The sequence below is a fragment of the Colius striatus genome, chromosome 7, assembly GCF_028858725.1.
Source record: "Colius striatus isolate bColStr4 chromosome 7, bColStr4.1.hap1, whole genome shotgun sequence".
NCBI lineage: Eukaryota > Metazoa > Chordata > Aves > Coliiformes > Coliidae > Colius > Colius striatus.
The window spans coordinates 6261167-6278528 of NC_084765.1; the positions used below are offsets into that span (position 1 = coordinate 6261167).

The window sequence follows — 17362 nt, forward strand, 5'->3', positions numbered from 1 at the left end:
AGATGTTTCCTGGTCTTAAGTGAAGGTACAGGGTACCTAAATGCTGTAAACATGAAAACCATGCCAATTTCCCATCTGTCAGAGGTCATTTTAATATGTTTCACAGAATGTTCATGTATGGTTTTTTGAGAAGGGTGTTGCACTGAGGCAGAGGAACACTCTCAGCAATTTCCAGGTAGGGTGCTGAAAGTTCCAGGAATATATGACTGGAGCAGTTTGGTTTGCATCTGAGTGTGCCTGGGGCAGTGCAGCCCTAAGTGAAAGTCATGGCAATCTGGCAGTGACCTAGGTGAGGTGAGTCAATGACATCAAACTGGGTTGTGCCAATATCCTCATTACAGCTGGTGCTAATTGGCACCCCTCCTGGAAGTGTCAGTGGAGTTACCAAATCTCTCCAGGTTGGTCTCCTTGTTTGATGTGTGTTGGCAAGAGTTAGCTTTTTTTCCCAAGTTCTCTCAAAGAAACCGTTTATTCTAGTTAAGTAGAAGGTAGTTTTCACTCTTGACAAGGCATCATCACTTCCTGAATTTCTCTGTATTCACACATAGAGTTTGTAAGGGATGCAGTGGTGAAAGACTAAGAGCAAGTATTGTTACACACACACAAAAAATGCTGAAGCACCATGAAAGCATAATCCTAGTTTTCTGTGAAATTACTGGAATGATTGATCTCACAGCAATCTCTGTTGACAGTGGAGAAACTAGATAAGTGAAAAGACTTCCTCTATTTTGTAGAAGCTATAGTCATGTTTTACGTTTTGCCTGTTCACATCCCTCCTGGCTGAGTAAAATAAAGAAGAAATATTTTTATCAACCATTGTAGAATATCAGAGGTTAACTGAAAGCTGAAGATCCTGAAATACATTAGGAGACTTCAAACTCTCTCTTGTTCTGCTCATTCATGTAATTGAGAAGTATGAATCCAGGGCAGTCTATCAAGATTACTGTGCTGTGTCATAGTATAATATAATGAAATACTGTTTTATGATGTGAGCAAAGGGTCCTGAACCCAAGATTCTGTGTTATTTTCCAACAGTAGCAAACAATACAAGAATTCTACAAGCTCTTGCCATGCAATGAGGTCTATAATGGCCCCAACAACATATGTAGGAGCTGAAATAACTTTTTATTACTTTTAAAATTGTCTAAATTGCCCCTGTTCCCACTGTTCTTGAATACTTCCTTCTTGGAGAATGTCAGTAAAGAGAGAGAGAGCACATTGAACATTTTGAGAAGTTAGGGGTTGCTTGACTTGTAGCAATTGGGATTTGTGAAAAATTGCCACACTATTATGACACACATACACATGTACACGCACAAGACAAATGAGAGCTAAACATATGACAGGTATTGTCTGCTTTTCTGCATCCTCAGACCATAATATTTGAAACTGTTTTAGCTTGCTACACAGGTAGAAAGTCATTCAGTATTAAACCCTGCAAATCTTTCTTCCACATTTATAAGAGAGGAGCTAAAACCTTTTAATAGAATTTTTTTAATGTTTCTAAAATGTTCTGAAAATGTGAAGTTGTATTCAAGCAGTAAGCTAAAATATTTTCTCTTAAGCAAGACAAGTGGATTTAGTTAGATTGTAACCTTCAAAGATCACCTCAAATTATTAAAATGTTCTCTACGTGGCCCATTGTACTCTTAACTTTTGATGGTATTCCCAAGACGTGCCTAAAACCCCCTTTCAGTGTTGGTCTGTGATATTTTGATATGCTCTCTCTCCTCTAACAGTTTAGGCTTTTTTGAACTGTAGGCTTCATTAGTTTATTAGGGATATTCCCTTATTTACCATTTCTGCTTTTTACAGTGAGCACTGCTTTTGCAATGTATTAAGACAGAAAGGGTAATAGATTTTCACACTAGGTAAGTATGGTCATGGAACATAAATCCTGTAATGCCCAAAGAAAATGTTGAAACACTGAAAAAGAAAGTGAGAGGAATCTCTGCACACCTGGGGAGAGCAGAAGACATGTAACTGTAGGAAATAAATGGTTTTAGCATAGGGTACACATTTTTTAAATGAATTTACAGATGATATAAACAAAAATCTGAAGGCAGAATTGAGGCTAGATTAAGCATTTGTAGAGAAAATAATGTGTGCTATGCAGCAGTTACTTGAAAAAAGGCATAAAGAATGGTAGAAGAGTTTTATTATGTTACAATAAATCTTTCAGAATATTTGGTAAAATATTTTAATTTAAATAAATGTGTCATGCCCATAATCTAATAGATTAGTCATTGTCATCCTTATCATAGCTGTTACTATTCTATTGAAAAAAAGAGTGAACATTTGTATTTCCTTCTGTAAGGTAATAAATTTTTCATAGCTGTGCATTTGATTTGATTAATTGAAATGTATGAGATACCCAAGATGCTTTAAATTGTTTCTTCTAGTACACAAAGCAACAGGAATTCAGACAACTGGCCTGAACGTTTTAATATCGTCATTAGCATCTCATGAAGAGCATCTGATTTTAGTAAGGATTTATATTCACCCAGACACCCATATCCACTATTGGTACACAAACCACAGCGTATTATAAACAGGTTATACACAGAAGCTGTAATTTCAGAGCTGAAAAGGCTGAACTCAAAATGCCAATCTCATTATTTTTCCATCTTTTTCTTTTATTTGCAAATAAAACATTTTCCAGCTGAACCATCTCTCTACCAGAAACCAAATTTCAACTTACTTCAAATGTACTTCTTCTTTAATTAGCTTTTCCTAATCACAGAGGGCTGACAGACTGCATAACCAAGACCACTGTCTCGGGTATCTTAGCCATCCACGTACTTACAACTTGTTTAAAGAAATGCAATCAAATTTCCAGCAAATAATAAATACAGTTCAGAATCATTTTTCAGATTGGTTGGCAGCACAGTACAGCACTAGTTCATAGCTGCTGACATGGAGTTCTGTCTGCCGGGGGAACTAGACAACGGCAATTTATAATTGTTTCCACATCTCATTTAATTTCATCTCCCACATGTGGGATTTTAAAGTTCATTCCTCTGCACAAGTTGTAAAGTTAGAAACACTGCCCAGTTGGACAAAGTGGTACAGATTTTCAAGAAAATTCCTCTTGTTATATTGAGGAGAAATATGATCTCAAAGCTATAACTATATACCTTAAATTGGTTTAAATATGTTAAGTGGATTGTTGAGCTTTTCAGGAACTGTCAGTTCTTATTAAGCTGAGTTTAATTATGTGCTGGACAGTAATCAACTAAAAAATGCATGTCTTTGATTGTGATATCCCTCATGAAATCTGTTCATTCAAAGTATTTCCCAGTTTTTGTGCTGTGAGAAATGAGTTGATTCATTCCGCTGTAATGAGGATACCATTGTGTTGCTAAATGTTCTTCTGTATGGTTATGTTCATAACTTCTTTCTTTTAATGGAGCTTTTTGTCTCTTTTTTTTCTTTGTTAATGTTGGTAGCATTTTCTCACTCCAATTACATGGGTGCAAAACAGGTTCTGATTCCCTGTTCATACACTACTTTATAAATGTAGCCACTGGAGCTGACTAGATTCTTAGTACCTGTTGTCTTATGTTAAACTGACCTGAAAGAAGGATTAGATTTAAAACTTTTTCAAAATACCAGCTTCTTCTCAAAATTACTGAAATGCTAAAGATTCAAAATATATGTGGGCAGCTGTCCTTTTGTAGCTGAAACAGTTAAAGGAATTGCACTCTTCATCCAGTCTCTGCGGCCACTGTAGCTTAGACAAAAATATATGAGTTAACCCAGTGAACCTTGTAATTGTTTAAATGCTAATCAACATGACTGAAGTTTATCCAAACTGTGATCAAAACTCAGATGTGGAGGAAGTGGCTTCTTTTTAGGGGCAGAAATATATTGTGTTTTGCAGATACCGCTTCGAAGTACAGCAACACATATTTTTAAATCTATGAAATCCACTGAGATTTTGAGAGATAGATAAAATACATTATTTAATTCCAAGTCACCTGATATATCATCAGGAATCAAAAGTCTGCATTTAGACTTTCCAGAAGGCATTGGGTGCCTCAGATCTGTCATCATCTCCTTTGCTGTGTCACTTCTCACTTTTCTTAAGGAAGAACCTTCTTAAATTTAAGAAAGAAGACTGCTAAGCACCAAAATACATGTAAACTCTACTCTCCTCGGTGATGAAGTGCCTGAATTGAAACTACACTGAAGTATTTTATCTGCTTATAATCTAAGGTGCCTCATTTGCCTAATTATTTCTAAAACAGCAAATACCACTAAAAAGAAAGAGATTTGTCCCATGGCAGGAAGCCAGTTTGTTTTTTTTTCCTGGCAGGTAAGTATTAACCACCAGGCTGTGCAGTCATTTTGATCTTGTCTGATTCTCCTTTAGGTCCCAGAACTGTTTGTTCTTTTCTGTACTTTGACCTCACTTAACTAAGGGCCCTGTTCAATACAGCAAGTAACCTGACTGTCAGGTCACTCCCCATGAATGTGAGAGGTGTCCCTTTGAGTTCCTTCTAGTCAGGTTTCCATTACTTTGAGATCAAGCAAGATGGGAGTGAAGAGTTAAAGAATCTTAAGTAGCTACTGATAGGTAGATTGGACCAGTTTTCAGTGTTGACATATGAAAAGTGCTTAAACTATTACTTTGGGAATAGCCCTATTGTTTCTGAGAGGAGTGCTACTATCTAATTCCTACTATACAAGGGAAAGGCACTGCACTGTTAAAATTGAGGCTATTTATTTGTTTTGTTACAGGAAACAGATTCAAGCTCTTCTAGGACAGTTTAGCCAGTTACAGGATTTGCTAATCTCCTCTGGAGTTGAGCCAGGGACTCTAGATGGAGTTCTCTTGGATGCTGGCTGTTCTTCAATGCAATTTGATACACCTGAAAGAGGGTTTTCCCTGAAGAAGGATGGACCTTTGGACATGAGGATGGATAATGATAGGTAATAAAATATTTCTCCTTGAAACTCAAAACCTGCTCAGCAATCCCCATGCAGTTAATTTCACCTTAAACTGAAGAATTCTCATCATCAAACCATATCTAATTTTGCACGAGTATGCTGTCTTTCTTTTTCCACAAAGCTGGTTTTGATCTCCAGACTTAAAACTCTGTTTATCAACTTCGAAATAAGAGGAAAGTTCCAGTGATGAGTTATTACACCAGTAACACTTTCATTAGGCATGCCATTACAATTTTACATTTTTGGAGCGTATGGAATGCAGTCACAGGGGCATCTCACTTTCAGAAGCTTGTCTTTTTTATTTCTGCAGTTTCTCAGACTGTACTTGATCTGTGGGCTCACAACCCCTTACTGCAGTATCTTTGCTTTTCTGCCTCACTGTGTTTGGAACCTTCACTTGAACACATTCAGTTGCTCCCTCAGGAAAAGACCAACCTCCCTCTTTCCTGCAATGGCCATCTGACCCACTTCTTTCTAAAAGGAATGTAGTAGAAATAAATAAATAAAATCCCATCCATGAGATATTCCAACTGAAATCAGAAAGCAGCATTGCTTTTAACACAGTAGTATAATGTTGTTTTCCAAGCCCATTGATTTCTCCTAAGCTTTTTGTAGCAATATGATAAGTTTCCTTTGACATTGTGTGGTAACCTTACTTATTTGTTACATTAACAATTACTAAATAAATCACCTCTATTTAAATATATTGGAACTGGTGTTTAGTACATTCAAGACCATGAAAATCAGTGGTGGAATGGAATGACAATTGCTGCTTATGTAGCAGTTTTCATCTTCCAACAGCCCAATATATTTCTGTAGCATTGTGCTTTTTACATGAATGAACAAAGATCTCTATGTATACTTGATGGCAGCAATTGCATAATGCATTATTGGGAGGAGTCAAAGTTTTGCTTTGTGTTTTGATGAACCTGTAGTCTTAAGTGTCGTTTGATTTTTTTTTTTTTTATTGCTCACACAAAGCGAACAGGAATCCTCAGTATCTAAGGGATTATTTTAACACATTAATGTTAAGTCTTAACACAAATTTCATCATATTTGCTTTTTCCAGTGTTTTGTAAAGAGCTCACATGATCCTTGGATTTAGCCCTTAGATCATACAGAATCTGAACGGCAGGCTTATATTTGCATCTTGAGAATACACACGTGGAACAGAAACATAAGAACAAAGGATACCTGTGGCATAACAAAAGCCTTACGCTATGGTTGTTGCTATGATACTACTTGCTTCTGATTTCTAAGTTTTGTTGTCTTCTGTAAAATACTGCAGGAGAGTAATAAATGCCTGAAAAATATTCCACAGGTCCTTGTCTTTGTAGAAGGGAATTTAAGTAGTTTTTCTTTTATCTTTGATTAGTAAACCCATACATGGTGTTAATAAAATACCGTGTACTATTTCAGCAGCTGACAGAGATTGTAAAAAATGAAGACATGCTTATACTGTTCACATTGTTATAATTCCTGTCATTTGTAATATTAAGAAAATTCTAGTCTCTCAGGTCTTTGGTATAAATTCTTAGGCCTTTTCGTGAAAAGTAAAGTTATTTTCATGAGCAATTGTTTTCAGGGCAGGAGATGTGAAAGAAAAGATCCTTGAAATCAGTTCTGACTAGAAAAAAAAAGTAATGTAAAGTGACTGAAATGAACCCACAAGAGGCAAGTTGTAAAGCTGGCAAAATAAAAACTCACACAGCATTTCCATTTAAACATGGTACTGAAAGCTATTTATTCTTGTCAACTCATTAAGCATAGCTTATGATGATACTTGGAAGTTTTATCTTTTCTAATTGATGTCAAGGAACAAACTCCATTTCAAATAGCAAGAAAAAGGATTGCAAAGGTGAATGCTATATCTGTTTTCACAGAGTCACTGTCTCTTATTTGAAAAGCTCAAAGGCACTTGTATGCAGTGTGTGTGTTTGACTTTATGTCTCAATGCTATGAAGCTTCACCTCTTGTCAATGAAAACTGACGTCAGTGAACTAATTGGCTCTTCTTGTGCGTAGGTACCCTGACATGCCCACTGCTGCTGATGTTGTGAATGCTTTAGATCAACAGGCGCTTGCGTCCATCCTGAGAACATACGGGGAGGAGAGGCACGCCAAGAAAATCGCTTCAGCCATCGTTCAGGCACGCAGCATATACCCCATCACCAGAACTCAGCAGCTTGCAAGCATTGTTGCAGGTACCCTCATTAATTCTTCACAGTGGCTGAAGAGAAGAAATATTAATCCCCCAAGTCCCAGAGGGATCTATTTGTAGTTGAAATCATGCAGGATCTAATCCTGCCTATTCTGCTCTGATGTCAGCACACTCTTGTGGTTTTTTTTAGCTCTTACTTTCTATATTATAGTTTGATGATTAGTTTAATAATAGATTTTACATGAAGTGATTTATCATTTTGCCACCCAAGTTGAAGCACAGAATAACAGCAGCTTTATCCCAGCTATTGATAAGACTTCAAAAAACAAATACATCATATACCTCTCTTAGTTTTCATTTTCTACATTTTAATATTTTGAGGGGACATACCATGGCACTTTCCAATAGTAAATTAAATCAGATCATTTCTGTCTGCTTAAAGAACCAGGAAGCAAAAAAATAAGGCAATACATGGCTTGCTTCACCTTATGAATGCCAACTAGATCAGCCTGAAGCGACTATTGAAACACTTCATCTTACTTGCTCTTCACTGTAAACAACTTGAACAAAATGTAGTTAGGCAGGAACTGTGCTCACATCAAGAACCTTCATGTTTGTGTTCTGAAGTTAAAATTTTCAAGTAAAAATTGAAGAGAGAAAGCCTGTTCATTAACACTATAATTTGTAATGTTGGGATATTTAATTTTTTTTTAACCAAGAAATGAAAATTACTGGGTCTTGTCACAGATAAGTCTAAACTGCTGACTCCTTTAAAATGGCTGTCCAAATTCCACATTTGCTAAAGAATACTGCTAAATGTTGTATCTGTGTCATGAAGAATTAGAAAAGTATATTGTATTCATAACAATTTGTTTTACTGTAAATTTCAATTTTAAGGGCCTTACTTTTAATGATCGACAAACCAAATTACAAGATTTGGATTTACATGAGTCAGGATACTTGAGAAAAGTGCCCGGTTAACCAAGGCCCATTGTTTAGCTGATGTGCTCGAAGGACTTGAGTACACTGCTTGCTGTTGTGAGCCCGTGGATGTGGGGAACAAACAATCTTTAAAAACCCTAAGAGATAAACCACTAGGAGTCTTCTATAAAAGTTCATGAGTTACATTTTTAATATAGTCATTGGTATCAGCATCATAAACTAATAATTTAGGTTTGTGTTACATGTATCTCATGCTTTTTGAAACAGTTGTCTAAAACAGTGAGCCGTTATAGAGACTGAAGCAACTGTATTGCTCTGCTAACCATCTAATGTTATGGACTATAAGTATGAAATATATTCTGAAATAAATTTGTGCACTAGCTTTAACAAAGAAAATAAACACGAGTACATAAAAGACAGTCATTGAAATCCCTTTATGATTAATGTGTTTCATGTGAGTCATCACTTAATGGTCACTTCTTGACAATGAAGAGGATTTTTTTCTTCTTAAAACTGTCAGCTGTATTTGAAGAGCAGACTATTGCATGAATCAGGTATGTATGAGATGCTATACATGCCAAGGACAATGAATCTAGCACCTGTCTGCCTAGATAGCTAATATGTACATTTTCTGTGCTTTTTTTTCAAAGTATACAAGTAGTTAAAACAAATTTAGGACTGTTACACTGATCCCTGTTTGGGTAGAACTCCAATTTGTATTTGATTCCTTCAGTAAAGGAGCACAATGATGGGTCCTATTAGGTTTTGAACTGATTATACCTTAAGAAAATCTCTGGTAACTGGAATGTGTTTAGTTTAAATTGTCACTATCAGTATGCATATTCTTATGCAAAATGATATCTGTGAAGCTATTGAGGTAAGCCAGAGCTAAAGTGTGAGAGGACACAGCTACAGCATCTTCTTGGTGGCACAGCACTAAAAAAATCCTGACAAATTCAGGACTTCACCATATTTAAATCTATGACCTATTAGCTAAATACCAAGTGCTTCAAAAAATAAAATATTAATTAGAGTAAAATCTTGCATTTTGGGTTTTGCAGCTTCTATACAAGCATGATTATCTCTGCAGAATAGGATCATTTTGTATAGGAGCCAGAAAAGAAGCAAAAAATCTGTCCAATGAGTCTTGGGTATTTATATCTCTTTCTCTGCTCGTGTCAATATCTGAGAACTTATGTATAGTCCATATTTCTTTCACGAGTTATAGGTTACTGTGATTTTGGATTTTCTAGAATCCCAAAGTTTAATGTCCAACTGAAACAAGAATCCCAGTGAATCTTGCCTGAAACTGGAACAGTCCTTTCTAGTTACAGAATTTTAGACTTTTGATCTTTCCTACTACCTCACAAAAGGTTAGAAAGTGTATTGCTGTTGCTAATTGATTGTGAAATAAGACTGAAGGATGAAATTAAAAAACAAACAAGCTCCACTGCAGTTACAGTTCAATCAGCTATTTCTCAGGTTTCTATTAGCAAGAGTTCTAATTAGAAAGTACAGCTGGAAAAAAAAAAATAGATTTGTATGTCAAGATTGCCTACAACAGCTTGGGGCTAACTCAAGTATCCAAGTGATTTCCTGCTCTCCTTTGTTCCATTTCAAGAAAATAATTTCTTTTGTTTCTTGACATAGAGCCTGAAAGCTGTCTCTCTACATAACTGTACCAATGAATAAGGTCCTAAAAAAACCACTGGCTTTGTTTTTTTTATTCTGCTAAATGTTATCCAAAAGTCTTTTGATCCATTTAAATATGGAGAACTCTGTGAGCTACAGAGTCTGCGGTTTACATGGTAAAAAAAAGGTTTATGTTCAGCCGTGTGAACATCATCTCTTCTTGCAGCACAATTGAACTCACTGTTTGTAGTTGTCACACAACTATCTGCAGTGCTGAATGCTAAAGATTCATAGTTCTCAGCTGAAGGTCTGTGAAGAGATGTGTGGAAGTTGATGAAGAAGCACTTCCTGATGGCTTTTTCTGAAGGTCATCTAGTTATTTGGAAACAAATAGTTTAACTTAATGTGCATGAAAACTGGTTAAATAGAGTGAAATTTTTAGAGTGCAATTTTAATACACTTTTTCCAAAGAACTGATGATTTACTTTTGTTTCAGTGGGCAATGTACCTTGTTATCTATTAGTTTTTGTTCAAAATGTCATTTTCCTCAATGTTACTTAGATGTGTAATCTATTAACAGGTCATTTTGAGATCATATAATCGCTTGGACTTAACTTGAAAGGAATTGGTGAGATATTATAGAAGTTTGAAAAGTTTAAGAAGAACTTTAATGGCTAAATCCAGTCTCACTGAGATCGGCTCACATTTATAGACTTCAGTTATCAGTTTGGAATTTGTAATATTGCCTGAATTTCAAATTTATGAGAATTAACACTGTACTGAGGGAGCCTAGACAAAAGGACATTAGTTGCATCACAGAAATTTATTAAATGCAATGCTAATTCAACAGACACATTCTTGCAAACAGGTGCACGATCTGAATTAATTTTTAAACTCTTCCCACTCTCATACACTCTGGGGACTTCAATAGTTCATTTTGACAGGCACAGCACGTTGCTAATTTCATTCACAAGCTTTAAAATTTCAGTACATTTCAAGATGTGAATCTATTAGATTTTTAAAATTGTAAGTAGCATCAGGGCATCCCAAAACTAAAAATGATAATTTCTCTCTCTGGGATTTCAAACCAGTCATCTCCCCAGAAGCATGGAGTTTTTATGAATGAAATTCATTTTACAAGCTTCTCATACAGATTTTTTTTTTTTAAATCTTTTTGTACAGTGCACAGATTGTTACCAGGAAGGACTTTCTTTTAGTGTCATGGTAATTGGAGGGGGCTGGGCGAGAGATTTTGTACCTTGGCAGAAAGCACAAATAGGTTTTTATTTAACTATACCAGAGGAAGAAGAGTGGAGTAGGAAGATTTTTCAACTCTGTAATCCAGATCAAAATCTAGTGCCTTTACTAAAAGAGTGAAGACCAGTGTGACAGTAATCACTACCACAGGTTACATTTATCGGTTGATCCTAGTCTCTGAAGATAGATTTAGAAGTCTTTGAACTTGGAAATGGTTTGATTTTGGTTTTAGTTTGCAGGGTTTTGGTTGCAAAAAGTTGCAAAGTGGTTGTATTTCTTTACAAGTTTACAGAAGATTAGTATTCTATACCATATATATGACCTGTAGTGCTGTTTGTGCATGTTCAACTGAGGTGTGTAAGGTTGTATCATTCTGACAGAATACATCTGGGATTTAATTTCCTTTTCTTCAGTGTGTGGTAAACTAATGTCACAGTTGATAGTTGTAGAAGGTAACAGTAGGAAGATATTGCACTGAACAAACATGGCAAGGCCAATGGAGGGACTTTTCCAAGACCTGTTAGTGTCATGCTGGTGGTTTGAATATCTCATTGCTTTTGTTTGTGTGTTCAGTATTGTAATTGAAAAATAGCAATCCTCCTGATCAGATTTCTACAAACCCCTCGAGATACCAGCATGTCATGTCCATTTAGACTTTTGAAAAAACAATTTTGAAGTACATCTTTACATCATCCTTGTTTTTTCAGGAGGTAAAACTTCCAATGTTCTACTAAAATTCCAGTGAGATAGGCTGGAATTTAAACAAAGAGGTCTCATTCACAGCTTCTGTTTTTATGGGTAGGTCCCAATCAAGAAGCACGGTTACTTTTGTACCTAAATTACATGCTGTACTCTTCAGTTTTTTTGGCTTCATTTTTATTTCTGATACTTTTTGGAAACTGAAATACTCTTAGAATATCAGAAATGGATCATATCCAGAAAAGAAGCAGTATTTTTAGAAAATACTTAGACTGCTAAAATATGATAGTTAAAAAACTCTGGATCTGCTTTAAGAGGTAACACCAGCTCTAGGTAGGAACAGCCCAAAATATAAAGTATAAAATTGATGCTCTTCAAGTCACAGCTCTAAATTGTTCAGCAAGGGTCAGGAACAATACAGGTAGAACTGAAAAACAAATGCATCCTATTTTCTAACCCCCTAGCTTATTAATAGCTAGTATTTTGTAAGGGAAAAGTGCTTTTTCATTCCAGTTACAACTACTTTTGTATAGAGAACATGGCAGCAGTGGGATTGGTTTTGGAAGGATGGAAGAGTGAAGTATGTTTTCAATGGTTTTAAAAGTAGGCTTGGAAAAAGAGATAGCTTTGTCATGTCACATCTTTTACAAAACCAGTATTTTCTTACTCAATAAACCATAGCTTCTGTAATTTAATTCAAAAGATACTCAGGTATCTGATATTTCAGCTTTAATTTCCATTGAAGAAAAATGCTATTATGACTGAAACCCAGTACTAGCTTTGTATATTTAGTCAGTTATTGCATTCTATGGAAACGTGTGTGTCCTGTTGTTGTTTTGGATACATTACATGCTGATTTTAAACCCTGCTCTTTCATTTAATAACTATTGAAGAGTTCTGAGCATGTTAGTGTTTTTAGCTGTCAGTTGACTATTGAAGGAAAGTTGGTTTTTTGCTCAGCACAGTATTCCTCTATGCATTAAGACACAAATGGCAGTCAGTGGCTGTTTTAAAGACTCCATTTTCAAAGAATCTCTTTTTAGGAATGTAAAGAAATGTGGAAAGGGATACTGTGCCAGATTGCCGTGCAGTAGTTTGTGTTGGGGGAAGTTGATCCTGTTGCCACTTTCTCACTTGAAGATTCAGACTATAGGCATTCCTAACAGCCACAGCTACAATGATGTCTCTTCAGTTAATTCAGCAACTGGTAGCTTTAGAGTAAGAGAAGGTAGGAAATTTAGTTAGGAAAGCTGAGTTTTCGGAAACACATCTTAGATACCTTGCATATGTGGTAATAGCTTTCTTAATAATGATTGTATTTTTACACCCTGTTATTGGCCAAACATTGATGATCACTTTGTATGTTTGGCAAACACATTTGCTGATGTAAGTAGAATCTTTTTTTAAAACTCTCAAAAATTCCTCTAATGAATTATTTTGTGCCAGCATACTGGACTAGTACAGGAAATTTTATTTCAGTCACCAGTGTAAATGTGAATTTAGTCAACTTATTTCAGAAGCGTCATGTTCCCTTCTTTTACTCCACTAGATAGAATATAAATTACTTGATTATAAACTGCATTTACTTTTTAAATCTGTTGCTTTATTATGTTGTACTTTAGCAGTGGCACAGAATTAAGGCTTTTAAATACAGACATACCAACTTTATTGCTTTATTTCTAATGGGCCCTCATGTTTGGAAAAGTAATTGTTTCCACTTATGCACTAGCATTATTCATTTACCACACTCCCATGCTCACTTACATAATAGATTATAAGTTTATTCAGATTTCATAGATCTTGTAAGCTTCTTGCACTTTAGTCCCTTTGATCCATCAAATTTATCTTCTCTGGGTTTTTGCTCTGTACTCAGATAATGAAGATACAAGTCTCAAATACATTAAATAGTAACATTACAGTTTCTAGCGAAATTTCAGTGAGATTTTTTTATTTGGGCTTTTTTTCCAACAAACTCACACCTTGACATATTCTGCTGTATAGCTCTGTGAAAAATGAACAGATGCATTTTCTAAGTTTCTTATGGTATTTTTGTGTACATTTGAAGACACAAACATATAGTGGTGAACAGATTTCATTCCCAAACAAGGATGTTTCTTTTAAGCGTTAAATAATTAACTGAAACATCCCCAGGTAGACTTTGTCTTCGTCTCATCTCTACCTGTGAAGAAATGCACAATTAGCTAGAAGACAGCATTTAAAATTGTATCCATTGTGTATTAATTTTGTTTTTGTTTAAAAGCATAAGAAACCCAAATACAAATACTGAACTGACATTGACTACACTGAGCTGTATATTGAGACTTATCTAGCCCGTCTTCATTTTTTTGCTCTCTTGGTTTCAACTGTCACTTTATATTTTAACTCTGTGAACCATTTGTGGAAGGAAATTCTATGAAAGGTTCTAGGAAAAAAAAAAAAAAACACTGAACCACAAGCCAGCTCAGTTCAATAGGGTTTACTTTCAGAAATGCAAATTTGAAGCAAAAACTACAGATATATTATAAAGAAGGCAGCTCACCACTCAGGGTTCAGTTGTAAGTATACTTTCCTTTGAAATCATTGGTCATGAAAGGATTCATGTCACGATAGCAATGTAGAAATAAGAAGATATTAACATATACCTTTTAAAATTTGACAGGTGCTTTTCCAGCCTCAGCACTGTATGCACGAAAAGATTTGCTTCAGAGACCCACACACGTTGCTACCAAAACCTTTCAAGGCCTGCGGATCTTTGTAAATGATGAGCTCCATGAACTCTTTATAGGGCTGAAGACAGCTGAGAAATTCCTCAAACCTGGAGGTCGCCTTGTAGCCCTCTCCTTTCATTCCCTAGAAGATCGTATCATCAAACGTTTTCTTCATGGGATAGACATGACAGAAAAGTACAATCTTGGCGCAAGGCAGAAGATAAGACAGGCTCTGAAAAATTGCTCCAAAGAAGATACACAAGAAGTTCCCCATGTAAAATCTAACTCAAGGTGGAGTTTTATACAGAAAAAAGTTCTCAAACCCCAGGCCAAGGACACTCAAATAAACCCAAGAGGAAGGTCGGCCAAGCTACGAGCTGCTATTAAACTCTAAACCAAGATATATTATAATTGTGTCATTTTCTTAAATCTTGTGTTCCAGATGTCTAACTGGACAGAGAGTATCAAACTAAAAAAAAAAAAAAAATAAGGCCATCAGAAAACATTTCTTTCTTACCTTTGTGCTTATTGGAATGTACTATAGAACATCAGAAGGTTAAATAAAGATAAGTAGGTGTCACTAATTGTGTAGAAAAGACATCTTTATAAAGTCAAAGTTTATGAAAGTTAAAAGGTTTGTATTCACAGTATTTCGTTTAGATTAAGTTCAAAAGGCTGACATGAACAGTCAAAGTTAAGTAGCTGATTGAGACTGTCAGAAGCATTTTTATAGGGGTGGATTTCACACCCTAGGCAGGTCACTGGTTTTGTCTAGAGTAAGTTTAAACCAAGCTAAGAATTCAAGATATACATCTCTTGATTTTAATTGACTTGTTACATGAATGACTGTGGGACAAGAGCTAGTTCTTTAATAAGTGCATATCAGTATGTAATGTTCTATCCAGGACTTTGTAAATGGGCTTGTGCTTTTTTAAAAAAATAAGTAAATATTTACTTCTGAGTGATCACCTGGTTATTTGAAGTTTATGAGTTCTGAATAATAAAAGTGTCTTGGGGAAAAAAGATACTTAAAAGACCAGTATTTGCACTTTGATGCTACAAGCAAGCAGTCAGACTTGTACTTGATCATCTCCCGTGACCCCAACTTCTGTGCACAGATCCTTTACAGCTTGTAGGTATTGATGGAATTGTAAATAACCCATCAGAAGGGGAGTATTGTGGGTCTTAGGAAGTCTTCTCTTTGGCTGGTGATCATTTATTAAGAGGTGCCACTTAGTATTGCATTATTTTGTAAAAGGCCCCCTGAAACACCAGTTTCCCACTTGGATGCTGTGTTAAGTGGTAGAACACGTAACCTGATTTATTTTTTAGGAAGTTAGTATGAATTAGATTTAGCTTTGAGTTTATATATTATCTTAGAAGACTTGTTTTGCTGTCTATGTGTGTTTAAAAAGTTCAGAGAATAGTGTGAGTTTCAACTTCTTTGACCTCTGACTCATCTTTTCAGGAAGAAAGTCCTCATTTGTATAATCAAATTGGTAGCAGAATTTCATTTATGATGAACCTGAAACTTGACAGGTAGAATAAAAAATGCAGTTTCTGACTCAGATCTAAATGATTACTACAGTAGCTTCTGAAAGATAACTGACTGGATGATTCTGGACTTGATTTTCATCAAGCATCCTCTTTGTGTTGATGTAAATGATTACTTCATGGTAGTGTTTTGGGTCATTTTGACACACAAATTGAAATTTAAGTTCAGTGTCTATAACATACAATACACTGAAATCTCTGAACATTGTTTAATGCCTTGGTAAACTAAGATATGTGATATATTCTTAGGTATACACATGATAACATCTATCATTAATCTGAAGTAACATTTGACTGATGATGGGCATTTCATATTTCTCTGAAATTTCAATATTTTCCCACTAGTTTCATTATACATTCCATTAAATATTAAATAAAACATTCCACTTCAAATAATATTACTTACCGCTGACATCTTGGAGACAACAGACTGTACCATAAATAGACACTTTTTTCATGCAGACATTAAATATAAATAGCTAATGTTATTTTTAGCTTAGATTCCGTACGGAAATGTACTCCGATAGTAGACTGGAAAAGTTGTGCCTCCAGCATTGGCTTAGAAGAATTGTAGTGCTATATGATGTGTGGTTCAGGAACATACTTGAGGAGAAGGCCACCTAGTTATAGCAGAAGTATCAGTATGCCAGGAATTACATTAAAGCATTAAAATGCCTTGTGCTTAAAACGATGTTTAAAATCCACACTTCTCACATCTGATTTTCAAGGCACAGTTTCTTACGACACTTGATTTACTGTGTAGCAGTTTTTGTAAATACACTCCTGTTAAGGAAAGAAGGAGACTTTACCTGTAGATTGGAGTTGCACAGTCATGGCAGTGCATCAGTCTTGAGCTCTTCTCTTTAGATGATCTATTTCCCTTCTCTCAAGGTTTCTTCACGTTCAGCTTTAAACGTGTGGTGTGGAAACTCCTGGAATGTTAATAGTTTCTGCTTGCCTGGAAAAAGTGTTTTCTGGTTTTCCCAGAAAAAATCTCTGGTTATATTTAGTCAAAGTATTGTTCCATCTTTAAGCATTTAATTTTTATTTGATAGGTGAAGTTATGTTCCGTGAAGGGTTATTAGGTCTTCCTGTTTTTACCAAGACACATGTCTTGATAGCATGCCTTAAATTCCTCTAACATGGTGTGTAGTGGTTTTGCCTGGGCTAGGTTTTTGGTAACTGGGGGGCTACAGGGGTGGCTTCTTTAAACAAAGAGCTGCCAGAAGCTTCCCCTGTACCTGCTAGGGCCAGGGCCAGTCAATTCTGAGATGGACCCCGCAGCTGGCCCAGGCTGAGGTAACGACCCATCAGGGTTTAGGCCCATCAGGGAACAAAGGCCACGATTAGCCTCGAGTACTGAAGAGGCTGAGGATTGCTCGAGGGCAGGGAGGGCTTAATTGCCGCTTAAGGTTCAGGACAAAACAGACCAGGCTACTCGGTTTGGGGAAGAAAAC

At 35.8% G+C, this 17362-nt stretch overlaps 1 protein-coding gene across 1 annotated transcript in view; it reads left to right on the forward strand.

The window, feature by feature from the left end:
* METTL15 (methyltransferase 15, mitochondrial 12S rRNA N4-cytidine) overlaps nt 1–15403 on the forward strand; it is a 78402-nt gene extending 62999 nt beyond the window's left edge. The window contains exons 5-7 of the mRNA XM_061999621.1: nt 4744–4935; nt 6978–7156; nt 14303–15403. Coding sequence (XP_061855605.1) covers nt 4744–4935; nt 6978–7156; nt 14303–14745 — 814 coding nt within the window. The 3' untranslated portion in view covers nt 14746–15403. The remainder of the gene's footprint in view (nt 1–4743; nt 4936–6977; nt 7157–14302) is intronic.
* The last annotated feature ends 1959 nt before the right edge of the window (nt 15404–17362 follow it).